We start from the raw sequence: 16,262 nt of genomic DNA on the forward strand, positions 1-16,262 counted from the left end.
GCACTGGGTGTTACATATATGACTGATGACTCACTCACTGACCTCCAGCTCTGAAACCAGTAATATATGTTGATTAATTGAATTTAAATAAAGAATAAAAATAAATAAAAATAAAAAACAAGGAAACAGCAAGCATTGGTGAGGCTGTGGAAGAATTAGAATGCTCCTACTCTGCTGGCGGAAACATAAAATGGTGCAGCCCCTCTGAAAAAGTCTGTCAGTTCCTCAGGAAGCTACACACAGCGTCGCCATATGACCCAGCACCTCCACTCTGACGTACATACCACGAGAAGTGAGTATGTGTGTTCACACAGAAACATGTACAAAAGATCACCTATTGTATGATTCCGTTTATATGAAATGTCCAAAATAGGCAAATCTAATAGGGCCAGAAGGTAGATTAGTGATTGCCTAGGGCTGGCAGGTGGGGGGTGGGAATTGGGGAGTAAGGGGTAAGCGGTTTCTGTTTGGGTGATGAAACTGTTGTAAAAATTGATTGTGATGATGGCTGCACAGTTCTGAATATACTAAAACCATCGGCTTACATACTTCAAATGAGCAAATTTAGAAGCAAACAAAGGTGAAGGGGTTAGCTGAGCTATTTTGGCAGTAAGCAAGCTGTAGCAGGCACATGGGGTGAGCAGATGCTCAGCAGCATGCTTGGCTTTGGGCTTCTTGGAAGCCAGTGCATTGGGAAAAGGAAGAGTAAGGAAGAAGTTGGTCCCCTTTCTCGGTAATTATCTAGTCAGATAAGGGAAAACTATGACCTTTGATTTAGATGATTATAAACAGCCGGAATTTTTCTGACGTAACAGATGGAGGAAACCTACCAAAAGAGCAAGTTATCTTTTCGACCGTTGATACGAAGGTATCAATGGGAAGATACCTTTCACCTCCAGTAAGGCTGCAGAGAGCAGTTTGCCCCAACTGCCCATCCGGGAATACAGGCCTCGTGGTACTGCATTTACCTGTCATTTGCAGAGTTGCCACCAGATCATCAAACCATGAGTGGAAATAAAATCCTGGGTAGGAGACTAGAAGCTAGAGGGATTAAACCTCAAGGGGATGTAAGCCTCATATTTGCTAAGTGTCCGAGAACCAGGTAGTGTGACCGCCTGGAGAAGGAGCTGGTGACTATGGGCTTTGGCAAAAGGGAAGGTGGTCATGAATTAGTTAAGTCATTGTTTGAAAACGGATGCCCCACCCTCCAGGGAGCAACACAGTGGCAGGTCTGTTCTTGAACTTACAAGAAGGGACAACGCCTAGGCCACATGGTGGACATTTGGTTTATGACCATGAGTCATTTTGTGCCTTCCCAGAAGGTTTATTTATAGGAAAGTGAGGTAAGAAGGAAGAAACTTCAGATTAACTTACCCAGGGCAAATATAACTAAAAATGTCTGATCCTAGGCCCATTCCTTAGGTAAATCACACATATTTCCACCATTTCCAGCCAGGGAACCCTGACAAGTAGGGGCTTGTCCTGGGCTTTCCCTGACCTGTGGAAATGAGAATATGTATGGGTAAAATAAACAGGTGGGCATTTTTGCAAAGGAGACAACCTGGTTTTATAGTCAGTGGAGTAGCTTCATGTGGTTAAAGGGCCCTGGCTGGCGAGGTAGGAGGCCTGCACTCTCGTCCTAGCTTTGCTAGTAGCAAAGTGTGACCTGGGGAACAAGTCTCATCTTTTTGCAAAGCCAGAGCCATCCCATCCCCAGAGCTCCTCTCTTAGTAAATCTTGGTGGGACCTACAAGCTTCCGTGTACATTCTGATGCTCAAGCAGGTTTAGAACCATTGGATTATAGAATCCTAAAGGCCTTTGGCTCCAGCATTCTGGGAATTTATGACTCTGATTTCCCTGGCTGCCCCCAAGATGCAGCGACCTCTGTCCCCTGCAAAACACTGCTTCACTATAGATAGCTGTGTTGGTCCTCTCTGTCTGTGGTAACCTGTCCCTTCCAGTTGGAAGATTTTTTTTGCATTTTTTTTTTGCATCTAATTGCATTTTTACTTGTTTCAGGCAAAATATAACAATAATGCCATTTTTCAGTGGGCATTTACAAAAGAATGTAACGGTAGCTTTCCATCTAATTTACCTTCTAAAATAATAAAACGTGCTTTCATACATATCATTTCTTTACAACTTGTTCATTTAAGTTGTGAACTATTTTCCATTCCACAGAAAGAGTAAAAATGACATAAGCAAACTCATCTTCAAAAGTGGAGATTTCCAAATGTCCCCATATGCCGAGTACCCCAAAAACCCTCGCTCACAAGAATGGGGCCGAGAAGCTATTGAAATGCATGAGAACGGAAGTACCAAAAACCTCCTCCAGATGACGGATGTATATTACTCGGTGCGTATCGCTGTGCCCAGGGCAACTCAGGTTCTGATTCCCTCTGAGAAGTACAGGGATTGTGTTTTGTAGCAAAATTAAGATACTTCAGCTGCCTAAGGGTTAAAGAGAATGGTGGCCTGAGCCTCTTATTTACATAATTTAATATTCAATTTACTTACAATCTATTTGCATGGTATTTGTTAGTTTTGACATCAAGATCATGAAGGCTATTTCCACCAAGCACCTTACTTTTATGGGGTTGTAGCAATAACCCTTCCTGTGACCAAATTTGCTTCTAAGTTATAAGATTGGAAACTGAAAGATAACAGAAAGAATTTAGTGATATTTAGCCTGTGGCCCTTGCATTTTCATCTCATCTCTTATATGCCATGCTTTACCTCCTGTGGTTGGGAGATTGGAAACTGGTATAAAGAGAACAACTCAGTGTCGTCGTCAGCAAGCACTTCTCAGAGGTTTAGGAGAATGTTCATTCGGTATAGGTCTTCCACAGCTGGCTCCATCCGGCCCTGGACTGCATCATTGGGAAAGATGGTAGACCACCTTGAACCCTGGCTCCTCCTGTCCCACATCGAATAACCTGTGAGCTGCCCGGTTCATTTGACATCACGTGGCAAACACAAACGGGGCTATCTGACCTGAAAAGTAAACAGACGTAGGTGACTTCTCATCCCACATGGACCTCTTTGAGGTAGCAAAACATGAAACCTTGCCCCGTGGGGACTTAATAGCCCTGTGATAGAAGTCACAACCCTGCTAGTTGCTGTGGGGATGAACCCTGAGGGTTCAGACTTTGGATGGGAGAGGTTCATGCTAAGGAAGCTGTTGTTTCCGTTGATGGACCCTTTGGAAAACTTGAAACTGGAGGAAGAGCAAGAAGAAATACGGGGAAAGATAAACGTAGACACAAACCTAGCGCTGGGCTTAAGTGTTGATCTTTCCACCCAAGTGCTTTGCTGTATTCTCCGTCCGGGAAGCCCTGTTGCTCACACGGCCGCCCGGTATCTGCAGGGCCTGCTGCATGAGCAGGTGTGCTCGCATCCCCACACCGTTCGCTAGGGACCCCTCCCCCGCAGTGGCGGGGTCACATAGGGACAGACAGACCCGTGGCGTCGGAGGACCAACCGCGCCGTGTTTCCATGGAGTTAGCCCAAGAGTTGCCTTAAGTAGAAATAATCAAGAACTTAAACCAGCCCCATCTTCCTTTCAGAAATGGGCTGAGCAGTCCATAGAAGCAGAGCCTATGCTTAGGATATGAAGCTGCCCCCACTGTGAGAAGGCTGTCCCTCACAGTGGCCTCAGGTGTACCTTGGGCACTCCTAGGATCCACGTTCATTATATGCTCTCTCCAGTGTTTTATTTCTGCCAGGCAAGCATTTTCTCCTGGTGGGCCTCATTGAGGGCCTCCTCAAGGTAGCCGTGTCATTCCCTGCGAGCTGCTTTTGCGCATCAGCTAGGTAGTCATGATGGGCTAGGCCGGGATCTGGTCAGAGACGGCTGCCAATCGCTGGTGGCCTCTCGCTCTGGGGTCCTAACTCCACCTTTGACACGTGGTCCTATGTCCTTGTAAAAGTCAGTTCCCCGTTCGTGGCAGGGACATTGGTGTTCTGCTAAATGCCAGAGAGGATTTAAAGCCATAGTGCTCCACAGGGAAAGACACTTTTTTTTCTTACAGTCAAGATAATCAGGTAACAATTAATCTTGATGATAATTAGGATAATTAGCCCAGGTCTGTTCCTATGTTGGTGGGCTGCCCTTGATCGTTTTTGTTTTTTAGATCTCCTTTGAAAATATGAGCAAAGGTGTCCCAGGTTCCACGGAGAGAGGGCCTGGGAGATCCTGACTTCTAGGTTAGACCCTGCTCCGCTCTGGTTAGCTGTCTCTGTCTTAGGTTTATTAAAACATAGCATTCTTTTTTCTTTTTTTTTTTTTCAAAGAAAAAAACCATTAAATTTAAATCCACAAATAATAAATGGACTTTTCTTCTTTTCTCTCTGGCCGCCAGCCCACAAGTGTAAGGAATCCTGAACTTGAACGCAATGGACTCTACCCGGCCTACACTGGACTGCCGGGGTCACGGCACTCGTGCATTTTCCCTGGACAGTATAACCCATCTTTCATCAGTGATGAGAGCAGGAGAAGAGACTACTTCTAAGTGCGGAAGACAGAGGGAGGGCCCAGCACTCTGAGCAAGTTTTGGGCCCTCAGCTGCTCAGAGGACTGCAGCAGGGGGGAGCGTGCTCACCGGCTGCCCCCAGGACTCTTGGAGCCACACTCCAGTGGCAAGCGGGAAGTGGGACAGGCGTGAGGGGCGTGACCGCAGGGGAAGGGCACAGATGGATCCGGGACGTGGAACTGAGGGCCGCTCCTTGGGCACCTTCGCCCTTACTGTGAACGTGAACGTGGGCCAGTACCGGGAGTCTCTGAGTGCCGTAGCCGCCCCCGGGCTGACTCGTAGCCAGGGCACGTCGTCAGGCGCCTTCGCCAGGACCCAGTCTTTCCTTAGTTTGCACTTTAGTAAATTGGATAGGGAGGTCTCCTTTCGGATTTTTTCCAAGACTGTTCCAAAAAGGCCTCTTTTCCTCAGACACTCCCATAGGCCTCGATCTGGTGATTGATTTACCGCAAAATACAGGCTCTTTCGTTGTTTTCCTGCCCGGTATCTCCGTGCTAAACAACAGATGATGATGATGAACATACCACTAAGGTTTGGAGATGCTGCAGGTGAGCATACAGCATTTTAGCACGTTCTAGGTCTTCTGCAGTTTCCAAGCCAACCCTCAAAATGAGGAACTGAAATGTGGGAGGCATAGCACACACTCCATTTTTTAGTCAAGGTGACATTTATTTAAGATTATATTTTCCCTCTGCAGTTAATTCTCACTTTTTCAAGTAAGTCCGCATCAGGGCAAAACAAGTTGCATTTGCTTTTAATTAGAGGCCTCCCGCCGCCGGTAGTGAGGCTGGGCAGGCAGCGCCGTGCTCGGGGCCCTGGGGGGAGGAGGCCCGGAGGGTCACAGAGCCGCAGGCCGTGGGGCGCTTCTCATCCCGGAGGGCATCGCCCAGTGCCGGTCCCGGGGAGTGTGACCCCCCCCTGAGGCCGAAGCTGCCGTGTCCGTGCAGTAGAAATGGGAAGCTGAATGCATCCTGGGCCCGAGTGGGTATTCCACCGCTGAAGGAGAAGCAGTGGGATGTGGCTAGAGGACTGGGCTGACCGGGCACGTTCTGCTTCCTGAAACCCCCGCGCTTTGGGAAGCCGTGCGGGTTCCTGAGGAAGACCCGAGAGCTGGGACAGAGCCACACGTCCGTGAGTCTGCTTCCCTCCTGGGGCCGCTTCTGTGATCCTATCCCGCATCTTGTCCACAGACTCAGTGTCCACTTTCAACCAACGGCCCAGAGCTGTTTATTCACTGAAGAGATAACTTATTTTCTCTCATGCAGTAATTTGTCCCCCTTTATACTACTGCCGAGTTCCCTCTAGAAACATAATTTAAGTCCGCATTGGAGAACGAAAGACTTCCGGCCAGTTAAGGAGTTGAGAGTTTGCCTTTGGGAAGGAAATGCCACATGTCTTATTTATTATGCCTGTGACATGGGTCCTGTGGGGTAGGGGGGGCATCCCCAGGGCACGGTGTCTTTACCTGCTATTTGTGGAACTGCGATTATTCCCGCCATGTGCTTTTGACACATCCTGGTTTGGGATGAAGTAGAACACAGTGGTAAAGAATCGTTCCCACCCTGAAGCTTGGAGCTCAGGGGCACCCACATTTCTGGAAGCGGTCTAGCCTTTGGGGACAGTTCTGTCCTGGGCATGGTTGTTTCTTCAGAGTTCTCTTTTTATCTCTTCAGAGTGTATCTCACCCTTACTGTTCTGTAATCCTTGTCCTTAGAGTTTTAAGTGTCAACTCCTGTGTTCCATGGTCTCCACGAGCCACCATCACCCTGCTGCTGCAGGAACACAAGTCGGGTGTGATGCTTTTTAGTCATTACATTGGACTCATCTCCTGAGATACAAATTCTGTTTTTGTCAGCGGATGCCAACTTCAAATTTCAGAGCATCACCTTTCTGAAATCTTTGGGTCTTGCAGCTCTCTGGGGAAGCAAACGGCCTCTGGTCTCACATCTACCTGGAGAGCTCCGAGCTCCTGCCCTCCGCTCACCCTAGCCAACAGACTTGGCTCCCTCATGAGGTGGCCTCGCTTCCTGGCTCTTGATGCAGATCCTTGCTCATCCCCAGAACCCAGAGCCACGGTGGGGGGGCGCTATTCCCAAGCATACTCAGCTAAAGGTGTCAGATGCTATCTCAGCTGACAGATCATCTCCTGTGTCAGGACCAGAAGCTATAAGCTACACAAAATGAAGTGTGCTGTCTCAAAAGCATTCTTGAGAAGAATCCCAAAGTCCAGAAAAGAGTGTCTTGTGAGTTCCGAGAATGCTTCGCTTTGAGTAGGTTTTGTGCATGTGAAGTGGATTAAGAATGTTGTTTTTCTTTTACTGTGAAAAAAAGGAGGCCCCCGACAATGTTAGGTTCAAATGTATCTCACTTCTAGGAGGCTGTGGGGTTGGGAAACGGATATCTCAAGAGCAGGAGGGTCTAAGAAGGCATGAAAACAGCGTGACGGTTACCCAGTTACACGTTAGCTGCCCACCCTGAGTGAGGATAGGGGAGGCTGGCTCCACCCTTGTCTGGGGTTAATACCTCCCAAAGGGCCCTGTCTGGGCCGAGGGCAAACATCCAGGAGGACAGCAGCCGCCTCTGGACTGGAGGGACAGGGCTGGGTGCACCCCTGGGAAGCAGAAGCTCTCACTTCCGGCACAGGTGCTCCGTGTCAGCCCCTGCACCTGGAATGTGTGACTCGTGGCCACAGGAATACCACAGTCCTGCCTCGTTGGGGCCCCACAGCTAGGGGAAGGTGGAAGGGAAAAAGGACACTTAACTGCTCATGAGAGGCTTCAACTTCTGGAGGGCCTGGCGGGGCCGAACGGAAGCCATGTGTCCTGTAGCATGCGGCGGCACCACACCGTGACTCAGAGCAGAACGGGGTTCCCTGCCAGCTTCCCAGCCACTGTGGGTTTTGTTTAAGCTCCAGGGAGTCTTCTTTCTCCTGTCTTTTCCTCTCGGCCCCATGAGCCAGCCCAGGGCCTTAAAGACCATTGATGAAGTCTACCTGTCGCGACCAGAATCTCTGGTGTTCCCCCCCCATGACCAGGCTCTGTGCAGGGTCCTTGGCCTCACCACACCCTGGTGAAGTGTGCATGAGAGTGTCCATTTCTTGCACACGTGAACTTTCAGAGAGGATGAATATCTTGCCTTAGAGAGCCAGGATTCAAATCCTTCTCCCTTTCTTGCCTTCCTGGTGAATGCTTCACCATCCAAATGGACCTGACATGTCAAAGACGGCAGGAGAGAGTGGGCTTACAAAATACTTTTAAGAACCTTAACATTATTAAGCATCAACTGAACTAATGATATGAAATGCAAAAAAAAATGAATCCTTTTTGAAAAGGTCCTTTTGGGTTCATTGCATATAATTGCATCTATTTTTTGGACACGTGAGGTCATCATTAAGAGAAGAGTGGCTTGTGTTTAGTGAGAAGTGTACTGGTACGTGGCTTTGGGTGTAGGAAGGGTGAGGTGATGACCCGGGTTTTTGACAAACGCAGCCAGACTTAGATGCCCATCTGAGGGCTGCTTCGCCTTCTATTAGAAGCATATTTTTGTGAACGTGATCAGAGTCGTGAACATATTCAGTTGAATGTTTTAAATGCTGACAAATCTTCCTCCTTTGATGAAAATTTATTTTCAGAAGCAGCTAAGTCATTTAGAGCCAAATTTGTTGAATGGATAGTGTAATCAAGCTGGCTGCTAGCATTTGGAATTATAAACAAAGATGTGACTATTAAGTTCTCGAAGAGGTAATTCTTAAAGTTGGTCCCAACAGAAGGGCAGCATCTTTGCAGTACAAGGCTGGATGGCTGCCCAAGAAAATGTTTTTGAGGGATGATATTTATTCAGATGTGGAAGCTCCCAGAGCAGGCACATTAGGGTCATTCCTCACATGTGGCTTTGTGGGGTCTCCATGAAGCCATCTTGCCCACTGGCCAAGTGCCCAGGTGCCTGGTAGGCTGGGGAACTTTGCCTGAAGAAGCTAAAGCCGAGCATTCTAGTTGCTCCTGACTTAGTTTAGCCTAGCATGCCCCAAAGTCGGGTTCTGACCCATCGTTCTAAGATACTTACCCTGATTTCAAAACTAGGCACTTCTTTGGAGGCAGGAAGAATGCAAGGTTCAGTATTTCAGTATTTTCTGTCTTCTTTAAAACTGCCCTTAATGTCAGAGATATTTTTTTTATGTGAAGACTTTTTCGGGATTAGGAGGGACATGTCATTTCCTCCTTCTTGACAAAACATCATTCTGAGGTTCTTGTGTGCATTTTTGGAAACAGATAGGGTTTTGTAGAGTTGTCTTTTGAGTATGTGTTCTTTTTTTCTTTTCTGAAATCCCCGGAGAAGGAGACTGGTTAAAAGACTAGAAATATTAAAGTATTAAATGCCAGTTAATTTGTTGTGCTAAAGTATCTTTTCAATAGTGTTATAATCCATCCTGTTTGGTATCAACTGCTCACAAAAACGCCTGTGAAACCCAAGGGGACAATTTAGGTCTATAAAGAGAGATCTTAACCAGCTTTGTCCCCTCCGCATTTTTTAAGAGGACATTTCAAAGGATTTGCCTACTAGATTCTGGTTTTATCTTTTTTTTTTTTTTTTGGACATGGAATGCAGATGCAGAGTTCTTTCCTAGGAAGGATGGGACTGGACAGGGATGGGATGGAACCAGTCTATGCGAAACTAACCCAGATTTCTGTATTACCTTGGCCTGTTTCTTCAAAAAAAGAAAGTCTTTCATTATGGGTTGCTGTGAGTTTTGTTAATGTTTGTGTTGCTGGACTTATGGTTAAGTGAAGCATGTAGCTGGAATATGAGCTTCTTGAGTTTTCACATTGTCCCGAATTTCTTTTTGCAAACCTTTAAACCTTAGCCCCTGGTTGATTGTGTTAAAACCATTATGAGAATGTTATTTAAAGTTGTATTATAATTGCCACCTCCACTAATTATTCAGTACTGTAGCAGCAAAGTATTATTTGTAAGAATTTGGTTATTTTTATACTTATATCTACTTTAAGTCTGGCGTTCTAGTCAGTAAATGATGCAATAAAATGAGTATCATTTTCATTGTGTGTTTTTCTCATAATAACAAGCAAACAGAGTGCAGCAAGTTACCTTTCATGAGTTAACAATGGAACTGTACAGGGAACTCTTGTGTGGCAAATGTAGGGATTGAGTCATTTCTGGATCCTCAGTGCCCAGCACAGTGAAGAAATATACTTTTGATGATGGATGGATGGACAGACAAACTGACCTAAATGATAAAAAGCCTAATTCAGGTCTAACAACTGCTTTTGTTTACTTTCCTTTCTATGGATTAGAGAGTATAGATAACCAGTTCAGATGTTCAGCATTTCCTCCTGAATGCCGCGCCCCAACCACCTTGGAAGGGAGGGCGGGAAGCATGTCTGTGCTCCATGGCAGGGAGAATCCGTGGAACTTTAAGACAGTGGGCCATGAGCCTTACACTTGCGCTGGCCAGTGAATGTGGCTGTCTGGCTAGATGGATGTTCATTAATTATTTGCTTCCTTCAGTGCCTTTCATGGCAGGGATGGGTGAGCCTCTCAGACGCTTTATGACAGAAATCTTGGTCACTTGGAGAGGCTAATCATGTCAACTTGGCGCCTGAAGGTGAACTTTAGGCACATTAGATCAGGGTTGCAGCCCATCAGACAGTTTGGAATGGAGATGACCAGCAAAACTCTCCTCTCCTGACCCGGCTCCCCAACGGAAATCTCAGCAGGACCCCAGGACTGAGCCCTCTCTTTTTCCTACCCACCTCAGCTAGCCATCACAGCATTTCCAGACCCACTCACCCCTGGAATCTGTTTAGGGCCTAAAAGCGGGTCTATTGCTATCCACTGACAAGCTGGCCAGAGTGCTTGTCCTACTTGTGCATCTGACCGGATTTGATTCGCCAGTAAGTAAAGATCTAAAAAATATTTTTAGACCCTTGGGCTTAAAGGACATCATCAATGCACACTGAGTTGTTCCAGTTGCTTGGGAAGTGACAAAAGATAAGGGGCATAGACCAGAGTCCTTCTGTATTGGATAATGGATGGCCAAGACAGCTCTGAATCCCCATACCTGGGTTGTGGAATCATGCAACCATCTGACACAGCGAGCATGAACTTCAGAAAGAGAGAAGACAGATGCCAGGGGCGCCTGGGTGGCTCAGTCAGTTAAGCGTCCCGACTCTTGATTTTGACTCAGGTCATGATCTCAGGGTTGCAACATCGAGTTCTGTGTTGGGCTCACACTCAGCATGGAGTCAGCTTAAGATTCTCTCTCCTTTCCCCTCTGCCCCTCCTCCCACTCACACATGCGAACTCTCTCTCATAAATAAATAAATAAATAAATAAATAAATAAATAAATAAATAAATAAAATCTTTGAAAAGAGAGAGAGAGATGCCAAGAATAAAGATATTTATTGATTTTTACTGACCTCATAAAAACTTACAGCACCACTGGAAGCCCTGGGTTCTGACCGCTGGTACAACACATTCTGTAAATTTCATGGCTGTTCTTCCCAGATCATGATATCAGGCCAAAGTGGCTGCTCAGCTCTCTGAGCCTCGGAGTCCTGATGCCTGAGGCAGGGATAATAATTATTGCCTTGCAGAGTTGCTGTGAGGATTCAAAGGGAGAATCACGTGAGAACACTCTGTGAACTACAAAGAAACGCAACCCAAAGAGAACATACCGGTTCTCTTCAGGAGGGTACTCTGGTCACCAAAAGAAAGACAATTGCAGAATTAATATGTTATCTCAATGCTGATTCACTAGTAACTGGTCCCAAAGACCTTGGACTTGCTGTCAAAGTGTTCCTATCATTTCCCCTCCCCTCCCCTCTTCTTGCTCCCCATATTGCAAAGGATTTAATGAGCACAAAACTGTAAATCTGTAAGGGTGGGAATTAAGACTGTCCTGTTGAACAAAACAGAATGAGTGAGTAAGTGAGAAGACGAACCTTGCAACAGAAGAAATACACTGAAGTTGAAGGTCCTAGGGACTTTGTCGCTCTAGGAGCTGCAGGCTGGTGACTCCCTGAGAGCAAGCATGTGCATGGCTGTGCCGCGGAACTGAACAGGAACCCTTAGCAAAGATCTCTTGTAGCAAAGCCCAAGCAGGCACGTGTAGAGGAAACACTTTAAAGATACGCTAGGAAGCCCTTCACCTGATGAGCTGGGGAACAACGGTACAATGGACTAGTACTCAGCAAAGAAAAGGAACAAACCACCGCAGTAGGTAGGTAGCCCCATGCTGGAGTCTCAGAACCATGTGCAAAGTGAAAAGAGCCAGAGAGAAAAGCTTCACACCGTGTAATTCTATCTATATTACATTCTGGAAGAGACAAAACTGTGGGGCCAGAAACCAGAGGAGTGGCTACCTAGAGGTGGGGAGGAGGATTTCTGTGGTTCACTAAAAAAATTTCCAGCTTTCCTCCTTCCAGGCACAAGGTAGGATGCACTTCCCCACCTCTTGTGAAATATGGCCACGGGACTTGCTTTGGCCAAAGAAATGTGAATGAAAGTGAAATGTGTCCCTTCCGGATGACACTTTAAGAGCCGGCGTGTGAAGTTCACTTCTCTTGCCTCTGCAACCATGGACATACACGTTGAGACTGAGCCGCTACTGTTGGCCTGGGACCCTGGCTCTCTGGGCTTGGAAATGTCCTGTTGTTTTGTGAAGGCACTGAGATTCAGGAGTCACCTGCTGCGGCATTACTTGGTCCATCCTGACTAGTGCAGCACTCTTTAATTAACACTAGTTTAACTGTAGCTTGTATGAATTGCTTGGTTCCTAGTTCAATGCCATGGAACATTTACGATTATCATTGAAATTCTTTCAATTTGTTTGGTTGGGTTTTTTGTTGTTGTTGTTGTTGTTTTTAACAAGAAGTCACATTGGGAACATTCAATAGTGGCTAATGTTTTCTGAGCCTGCTGCTGAGGCTTTGTGATATGAGTGAGTTTTGAGCCAGAATGACCTAGGTTTGAAAGAGCTTATTACCTATGAGATCTTTTTTTTTTTTTAAGATTTTATTTATGTATTTGAGAGAGAGAGGGAGCACAAATGGGGGGAAGGACAGAGGGAGAAGCAGATCCCACCGCCTCCCCCCGCTCCCCACCCCCTGCCAGCTGAGCAGGGAGCCTAGCCAGGACTCCATCCCAGGACCCCGGGATCATGACCTGAGCTGAAGGCAGACGCTTAACGACTGAGCCACCCAGGCATCCCTAGCTGTGTGATCCTGATGAATTTCTTTATTATTCTGATCATTAATTTCCTCCCCTATAAAATAGAAATAATGAGATCCTAATTCAGAGGTATGTGGAGAGATTAAATGATAGGATGTCTCTAACTGTATCTAAACAATAGGATGCATCATTTAGCTCTAGCCTGGGATGAAGCCAACATTGAACAGATGTGTGTTCCAGGCTCCCTGGTAGGCATGCTTGTTTGTATAAAACTAGAATATTGGTTCCTCTGTCTTTCCCTCCTGCTTACTTCACGGTTGCCAAGTCCCATTGTAAGGCATTATCACTATGAAATCAAGAAGACAAAAGTTATTTTGAGCAATATGCTATAATGTTATACTCCATGGGGAACTTGATCTATATTTAGCCCAGTGATGACTAGGGAAATTGAGGAACAAGATCTGTCTTTCTTGTCTCTCCACACCATCACCCCAACCATAGAATATCTTCTTCCTTACTTTGTTATTGGTTGGTTCACATTTCACATTGAGACTGATTCCTTTGTAAAGACCAAGGGACCAAGGGACTGGGATCATAACCTGGGAAAGCAAGAACAGGTGCACCTTTGCTCACAGAATCCTAGAATATGCGACCTGGAGAGCAAGGCAGTGAGGTCATCCTGGCCCGTGGTTTACAAAACTTTCCCTTGGAGAGGGGCTGGGCCAGGGAGAAGTCATGGCTGGGCTGAGGCCAAATGCATGAAATAAGTGGTCAGTTTCTCAAAAAGTTAAATTTATTCAATTTAAATGCAATATCTTTAAGAGATACTGTCTTTTCTACTTTTTTTTAGTTATAAAAATGTCCTTTATTTTATGAAACGATGGTAATAGCAGATGGTAGTTCTTTCTTCCTTCTTCCTCCCCTCCCTCCCTTCCTTCCTTCTTTCCTTCCTTCGTGTGTGTGTGTGTGTGTGTGTGTGTGTGCACCCACATCACTAGTTTGGGACATATCACTAGTTGTTGTTGTTGTTGTTGTTGTTGTTGTTGTTTAACACCTTTGAAGCTGAGAACCACTGACATGGTCCATCTGGGCCATTTTATGAAAGAGGACATTGAGGCCCTATGAGGCCAAGTTACTCTTCCCAAAGTTTCCTGTTGCCCCTGGTAGTTGTGCAAGACAGAGGCAAAGTCATGCAGTGCTTAGAAGAGCACAGGTCTCGGAGACAGATGTGGATACAACTCCTGGGCTCAGATGAGCTACTCAATAGGATAGGCCCTTGACAAAGCATCGCATCCCTCACATAGTAGTTGTCATTGGTTTTTTCCCTTTTTTAAAACTAAGTTAGTGTCGGGGCGCCTGGGTGGCTCAATCGTTAAGCCTCTGCCTTCGGCTCAGGTCATGATCCCGGGGTCCTGGGATCGAGCCCCGCATCGGGCTCCCTGCTCCATGGGAAGCCTGCTTCTCCCCCTCCTTCCTGCTCGAGCTCTCTCTCACTATCTCTGTCTCTCTCAAATAAATAAATAAAATATTAAAAAAAAAAAAAAACTAAGTGTCAAGTATGAAAAGGAAGTCCCCTTCAAAAGGACAGTCAAGGTGGTCTCAGACTTTACAGCAACATGTAAAGCTTGAGGGCAATGAAGCAATATCTAGGAGTTATTCATTTCATCATGAAAGAAATAGGCAGAGATTGTCTAAAAGAAAAGATTTTAGGGAACCCAGCACCCAAGAAAAATTACTCCATAGTGAAGTCCTGCCAGCCAAGAGAAAAATCAAAATATTGAATAGAGGAGTGGAGAAGCCACGAGGTTAAGTATTGAAACTGTTTAGCTTAAAACTAAGACTGAAGAAAAAGAATTAAAATTTAGGAATAGAATAGAAATGTTACAAAACCCTAACAAAGTAAAAATAATGTAAGTAACCAAAACAGGAAGTGTGGGAGAATGGGATGCTCTCTCCCTTAGTTTTCGTAGCAGGTAGGTTAATCCATACTGTTTGAAGTTAAATAATAAGTTTTTAAAAATACTATATTTTATGGGTTTTCACAATACAGGCATACCTCATTTTATTGCACTTTGCTTTATTGTACATTTCAGATACTGCATTTTTGTTGAGAGAGCACAAGGGGGGAGCAGGGGAGAAAGGGAGGGTGCAGGGGCACCTGGGTGGCTCAGTCCTTCAGTGTCTGCCTTCAGCTCAGGTCATGATCCTGGGGTCCTGGGTTCGAGCCCCACATCAGGCTCCCTGCTCAGCGGGAGGCCTGCTTCTCCCTCTCCCTCTTCCACTCCCTCTGCTTGTGTTCCTGCTCTTGCTATCTCTCTGTCAAATAAATAAATAAAATTTTTTTAAAAAAAGGAGAAAGAAAGAAAGAGAGGGGCAGAGGGAGAAAGAGAATCTTTAGCAGGCTCCTCGCCCCTGTGCCAAGCCTGACATGGGGCTTGATCTCACCACCACCACCCACCCCTGCCCCACCCCAGATCATGACCTGAGCTGAAAACCTTCCTGAGTTGGAAGCTCAACTGACTAAGCCACCCAGGTGCCCCACAGATACTGTGTTTTTTTACAAACTGAAGGTTTGTGACAGTCCTGCATCGAACAAGTCTATAGACAACATTTTCCCAACAGCATTTGCTCACTTCGTGTCTCTGTCACATTTTGGTAATTTTTGCAATATTATAAAGATTTTATTTTTACTTATTTGAATGAGAGAGAGAACAAGTGGGGGCGAGTTGGGGAGGGACAGAGGGAGAGGGAGAAGCAGACTCTCCACCAAGCAGGGAGCCCCATGTGGGGCTCGATCCCAGAACTCTGGGACCAGGGGGGCACCTGGGTGGCTCAGTCAGTTACACGTCTGCCTTCAGCTCAGGTCATGATCTCAGGGTCCTAGGATCGAGTCCCGTGTCAGGCTCCCTGCTTGGCAGGGAGTCTGCTTCTCCCTCTCCATCTTGCTCTCCCTCTGTGTGTTTGCTCTCTTTCTCTCTCAAAAAAATAAATAAAATCTTAAAAAAAAAAAAAACTCTGGGACCACAACCCAAACCAAAGACAGATACTTAACAGACTGAGCCACCCAGGTGCCCCAATTTTCACAATATTTTAAACTTTTTCATTATTGTATTAGTTATGGTGATCTGTGATCAGTGATCTTTGATGTTACTATTGTAATTGTTTTGGGGCACTGTGAACTGGGCCCATGTGACAGCCAACTTGATTGATAAATGCGCGTGTTCTGAATGCTCTGCTGACCAACCATCCCCCCATCTCTCTCCCTCTCCTTGGGCCTCCCTAATCCCTGAGACACAGCGGTATTGAAATTAGGCCAACTAATAACCCTACAATGGCCTCTAAGTTTTCAAGTGAGAAGAAGAGTTACATGTCTCTCTTTAAATCAAAAGCTAGAAATGATTAAGCTTCATGAGGAAGGCATGTCAAAAGCTAAGACAAGCCAAAAGCTAGGCCTCTTGTACCAAACAGTTAGCCAAGTTGTGAATGCAAAGGAAGAGTTCTTGAAGGAAATAAAAAGCGCTACTCCAGTGAACACATGAAT

At 46.0% G+C, this 16,262-nt stretch overlaps 1 protein-coding gene across 1 annotated transcript in view; it reads left to right on the forward strand.

The window, feature by feature from the left end:
* LOC102739964 (protein HEG homolog 1) overlaps positions 1-9,588 on the forward strand; it is a 44,555-nt gene extending 34,967 nt beyond the window's left edge. Inside the window, exons 13-14 of the mRNA XM_081814881.1 lie at positions 2,183-2,357; positions 4,363-9,588. Of these exons, the coding sequence (XP_081671007.1) occupies positions 2,183-2,357; positions 4,363-4,512 (325 nt within the window). The 3' untranslated portion in view covers positions 4,513-9,588. The remainder of the gene's footprint in view (positions 1-2,182; positions 2,358-4,362) is intronic.
* Positions 9,589-16,262: the final 6,674 nt, after the last annotated feature.

Source organism: Leptonychotes weddellii, chromosome 1 (genome assembly GCF_054177405.1).
Source record: "Leptonychotes weddellii isolate Sample4059 chromosome 1, ASM5417740v2, whole genome shotgun sequence".
Classification (NCBI taxonomy): domain Eukaryota; kingdom Metazoa; phylum Chordata; class Mammalia; order Carnivora; family Phocidae; genus Leptonychotes; species Leptonychotes weddellii.